Source organism: Monodelphis domestica, chromosome 4, assembly GCF_027887165.1.
Source record: "Monodelphis domestica isolate mMonDom1 chromosome 4, mMonDom1.pri, whole genome shotgun sequence".
NCBI lineage: Eukaryota > Metazoa > Chordata > Mammalia > Didelphimorphia > Didelphidae > Monodelphis > Monodelphis domestica.
Genome location: NC_077230.1, coordinates 452,661,544 through 452,667,063, shown reverse-complemented (window position 1 = coordinate 452,667,063; position 5,520 = coordinate 452,661,544). Strand labels below are relative to the sequence as shown.

The window sequence follows — 5,520 nt, the reverse complement described above, 5'->3', positions numbered from 1 at the left end:
TGTATTCAAATCTAGTCTCTGACACTTCCTGGCTGTGTGACCATGGGCAAGTCACTGAACTCCAATTGTCTAGCCTTTACTGTTCTTCTTCCTTGGAATGGATATTTAGCACCAATTCTAAGACAGAAAGTAAGGGGATGGGGCAACATCAAATACTGCTTGTCAAGAAAAATTAGGATTGAGAAAAATCAGTTGGAGTTGGAAATTAAGAGGACTTATGATGAAAAATGTTATCCATCTCCAAAAACCAAACCAAACAAAAACTGGTACAGTATGAATTCAGACAGAAGTATATACTTTTTTTTCTTGTTTGGGTTTTTTTGGGGGGGCAGGGGGAATTGGTCTGTGTGTTTCTTTTTTTTTCCATAACATGGCTAATATGGAAATATGTTTTGCATGACTTCACATGTATAATATTCACATTGTTTGCTTTCAAGGAGGGGGAAAGGAGGGAGGGAGAGAATCTGGAATTCAAATAAAAAAAATGAATGTCAAACTTTTTACATGTAACTGAGAAATATTTAATGAAATAAATAAAAATATAATAGAGGGGGGAAATAGGTCATTGGTTACTTTGGAAAGGAGAGTAGACTAGAAAATTTCTAGGGTGCTTCCCCCACCTACACTATTGTTCTATAATTTTATGCTATAGCAATGAAGACTTTATTTTTCTAGGGGAAAACACAATTGACTGACACTTGTGTGGGATGCTCTGTCAGAATGGTTGCTTAGATGGAGAGATCCAGTCTGGGTCGCCTCCTTCCTCCTGGTGGCTAGACCAAAAATTACAGAATTTATGACTGAGAGGAAGGCATCAGTCTAGCACATAAAATATGGCTCTAGGCTGGGAGGGTCCTGGTGTGAAAACATGGGGCAGAATAAAATTATATCAGAAGACAAATGTGAGGGAAACCCAGAAATGGGGAAGCTTCTGCTTGGAGAACAGCTGGATCTCCTCTTTACCCTCCTCCTCTCCCTTCTTTTCACTTCCCTTTCCTTGGCAGGAAGGGTGAAGGAGAAAGAGTTCTAGCAATTTTCTACCTCTCCCCTGTCTTTAGGGAAAGCCCAAATAATAGCTCACTCACGTTTATAGCATTTCAGAGGTGCATCTTTATTTAAGGTTCTTTCTTTATAACATCTCAATGAGGGAGGCGTTCGTATTTTTATTCCCATCTCCAGATGAGAAAAGAAGCTATGACCATTGGTTCTTCCAATGTACAAATGATCCAGATTGATTGAAGCCATTAACTTTTTAGAAGAGTCTGGCTTAGCTACAAGGAGACAGAGAGAGAAAGACAGAAAGACAGAGACAGAGACAGACAGAGATAAGAAACCCTGGTAGGCATCAAGAGATAAGCAAAGATAAAGCCATGAGAAAAAAAAGAAAGCACAAGTGCTTTCAAAAGCTATAAAACGGTGAATATCGTTTGATCCAGTAATACCACTATTAGGTTTATTTCCTAAGATGATCAGGGAAAAGGAAATGAACCTATATGTTCTAAAATATTTATAGCAGCTCTCTTTGTGATGGATGGCAAAATGGAAGGGGGGAATGGCTGAACAAGTCGTGGCATGTGATTGTGATGGGATATTACTGTGCTGTAAGAAATGACAAGCAGGTTAAATTTGGGAAAACATGGAAAGATCTGCCTGAAATTATGAAGAGTGAAATGAACAGAATCAAGAGAACACATATGTAGCAACAGAAGAATGAATTGTGTATGTCCACCTCCAGAGAAAGAACTGACAAACAGAAACAAGCAAGATTTGAATACAGGACCTATACATTGTCTTTTTGACAAATGATGCTTTTTCTTAGTAGGGAAAGAGGAGAGAGGGAGAGAGGGAAGAAATTATATGGGAATTTTAATGTAACAAATAAATCAGTCAAAATGGGAAAAACTATTAAAAAAGATAAAAAAAGATCTCTTAAAGTAAGAGATAGGAAGAGGCAGAGACATAATAAGACACAAGACAGAGCATCTGATGAGAGAGAGACAGATAGACAGAGGAAAGGGAAAGAGACTCAGCTCTGGGGGAAGCAGGATGAACCAAATGTAGAAAATGGGAGCAGAACAGAGACCCAAGGAAAGAGTTAAGGTTCCTGCCCCCAAGAACACCAGGAAATCAGCCATCAAAAGAGACTTTTGTTTCCCCTTAATAGAAGAATATAAACGCTGAGGGCAAGGACTGTTTTTGTTTCTGCATCTCATGCACAGTGACTGACATTTAGTAAAAACTTAAGATGGGTTTGTTGAACGAATAGAGAGATGTTCTCACACACACTGATGACAAAGAGAGAGAGGAGAGAAATAAGGAAGGAAGGAACGAAGGAAGGAAGGAGGAAAGGAAGGAAGAAAACAGATACATATATACACAGAGACAGACTGAGACTGAGAGAAAAAGGGAGGGACAAGGGAATAAGAATGTATTAAAAGCCTTTTGTGTGTGTGTGAAGGACCATGAAGTACTTAGGTTACTTTAAATATCTCATTTAGTCCTCATGACACTCCTGTGAGATAGGTGCCATTATTATCCCCATTTGATAGTTAAGGAGACAGAGGCTGACAGAGATTAAGTGAATTGCCCCAAATTGCACAGCTGAGTGATGGAAGTCCATTTTGAACACAGGTCTTCCTGACTCCAGACTGGTGTTCCAAGCACTGTACACCTAGCTGACAGAGAGGAAGAGAAAACAGAGACAGACAAAGATCCCTGGAAAGAGGCATAGAAAGCCTGGGTGGAGAGAGTGAGGAATAGAGTGGCAAAGGAAAAGATGCACTCAGTGAGAGGAACTTAGAGAGCAGCAGAAGGATGAAATGAAGTACACACACATGCACACATGTGCTAATGAACATATATACACATTAGTGAAATCCTTCTCCTCTTCCACCACCCTCAAAAGAGAGAGAGAGACAAAGACAGAGACAGAGAGAGGGGAAGAGATCTTGGTGGGGAGGCAGCAAGATAGCACGTGTAATGGAAATAACTCAGGGAAGGAAAAAAAAACAACAACTCAGGATATAGCTGAGGAGTCCTAGCCAGGGACACAGAACTGTGAAGGGCCAGAGACCCTGGAAGAGACTCCCTCAGAGAGACCACTGGAAGTGGGGATGAGACACAGAGGGAACTGAGAGTCACAGGCGGGTAGGAGACTGTCTAATCAATCAGGTCTGAACAGAGGGCTATTGTTCTTGGTCTGGCAGCCTCTTTTCTCCATCCTTCCCTTCCCCTTCCTGCTCCTCTGGCCCCCCACCCTGTCCCTAGGCTGGGGGAGGGGGCCCCTCCCTGTGACACACACTCACACAGTTACTGACTTTGTGGGTGTCCATGGAGGAACTTACCAGCAGGAGGATGAGTCAGCCCTAAACCCGCTGAACCCAGGTGTTTGCATCCCTATCTCCACCCCATCGGAGACACGGGCATCCAGAGCCTCCCCAAACTCTGTTCCATCAAGGATCCTAAATTCTGCCCTACTGTATACCCCATTACCCCCTTAATCTCTCTCCTTACCCTCACTTTCCCTGAGTCTCAGTTTCTTTGTACAATATTGGGGTTTTGTTACATAGTCTTTTCTCACTTTTATTGTCAGGACCAAGATCCTATGATTTCAGGATGAGACAGAGAGATAAGAGAAACAGGGAAAAAAGAGAGGGAGGGAGAGAATTTTGGGGGGGAAGCAGTAAGAACACATGCATAGCACACATAATGTAAAGAACACAGGAGTGTTGTGAGGATTAAATGAGATATTATTTGTAAAGTACCTCAAGGTCCTCCCTCCCTCCCTTCCTCCATCCCTCCCTCCCTTCTTCCCTCCCTTCCTCCCTCCCTTCCTCCCTCCCTCCCTCCCTCCCTCCCTCCCTCCCTTCCTTCCTTCCTTCCTTCCTTCCTTCCTTCCTTCCTTCCTTCCTTCCTTCCTTCCTTCCTTCCTTCCTTCCTTCCTTCCTTCCTTCCTTCCTTCCTTCCTTCCTTTCATGGTTCTGTTCCATGAGATTATGGGCCTCTAACATCTTCCCTACCTCCAACCCCCCAGTCAGCTGAGGCTCATTGGGAGACCCTGGCATCCTTCCTCTCAGCCTCCAAGGCTCTTAGGGACTCAGAAATTCAAACGTCACCTCAGCAGAACATGGGTGTCTGAGGTCAAAGGGTAGCAGAGGGCAGGGCTTCGGGTGTGCAGAAGAATGTTTGGGGGAGGTGTGGGCGGGGGCAGGAACAGGGTGGAGAGTATGCAGGGCCTGGGGCCCTGGCCAGGCAGGGGTTAAAAGGCGGGGAGCTGGATCAGCAGATCTGAGAATGGGCTTCTGAGAGAAACGGATAGTCCCCCACTGGACAGTCAGCCCAGTCCTCCCTGGGTACCCTTCCTAGTCAGACCCCATCCTTGACTCTGTCTCTGGGATTCGCTTTGTAGATTTGTATCTTGTCTTTCCCCTGTCCTTCTTCCTGTCTTCGTTTCTGCATCTGTGTCTCGCCCTCTCTATCTCTCTGTTGTATCTCTCTCCGCACCCCAGCTGGATTTCACTCGGCAGGTAAGATCAGAGTCCCATCTTTCCATCCTTCTTTGGAGCCCTGCAAAAGCCTGGGGAGTAGAGAGGGTCATGGGGAAGGGAAGGGAGAAACTAAGCCCTGAGAGACGATTTGGTCTAATCTTATTTTACAGAAAAAGACCCAGACCCACAATGGTCAAGTGACTCAGTCCTCTTCCTCTCTCCCCCTTGATCATTTTATAAATTAGCAAAACAAGGTCCAGAGTAAGGAAGGAAGGATTCAGGGTCATTCAAGAGAAGGCTGCATGACCATTTTGAGGGGATGTTGTGGGGATTCTCTATCAGGTGAGGATTAGACCAGATGTTCTCTGGGGTCCTTTCTCACCGTGAGTGTCTGATTCTGAGACTATACAAGAAACCAGGAGTCCTGGATCTTAAGTTATCTTAAGCCTGGAGAAGTGAATTGATGAGTCAAGTGAAAATGAGGGAAGAGAGATGAGGTCAAAGTCAAGAGATGGTAATTTATCCAAGGAAAGTAGGACAGAGGTCATCAGGGGTGAGTGAAGAGTTAGGGTTAGAAAGGGGTGAGACCTATTTCAGGAACCAATCAAACTTCTTCCCCTTCCTCCAGGACTGGTCATGGAGCTGTGGATTTTTGCCTTGATACTAGTGACCACAGGTTTGGAGATGAGCATGGGGATGGAGATGGGGCTTGTGGTAGGGATGGGATTGAGGATAGGGATGGGTTGTGGGTAAGACTGGCAGTAGAGATGAATAGATGAGAGTAAACATGGTATTCTGGATAGAAGTGGAGTTGGCATGGTGGTAAGGGTGGGATGAGATCTGAAATGGAGATGTGAATTGGGATGTGAATGGGGATGTAAATCCAGAGGGGGAAGGAGTTAGTGTGGAGACAAGAGTATGAAACAGGGTAGGATGGAGCTACATTTGAGTGACTCTCAGAGAAAGAATGAGGTTGCATTTGGGGGTCACTTCATAGCAGTACTTCTTTCTCCATAGCCTGGGCTGAAGACCA

At 44.5% G+C, this 5,520-nt stretch overlaps 1 protein-coding gene across 1 annotated transcript in view; it reads left to right on the top strand.

Annotated features, from left to right (window-relative positions):
* Positions 1–4,408: 4,408 nt before the first annotated feature.
* Positions 4,409–5,520, top strand: part of KLK6 (kallikrein related peptidase 6) — a 3,569-nt gene continuing 2,457 nt past the window's right edge. The window contains exons 1-3 of the mRNA XM_056825944.1: positions 4,409–4,526; positions 5,116–5,163; positions 5,505–5,520. The exon at positions 5,505–5,520 is cut by the window's right edge and continues 141 nt beyond it. Coding sequence (XP_056681922.1) covers positions 5,124–5,163; positions 5,505–5,520 — 56 coding nt within the window. The 5' untranslated portion in view covers positions 4,409–4,526; positions 5,116–5,123. The remainder of the gene's footprint in view (positions 4,527–5,115; positions 5,164–5,504) is intronic.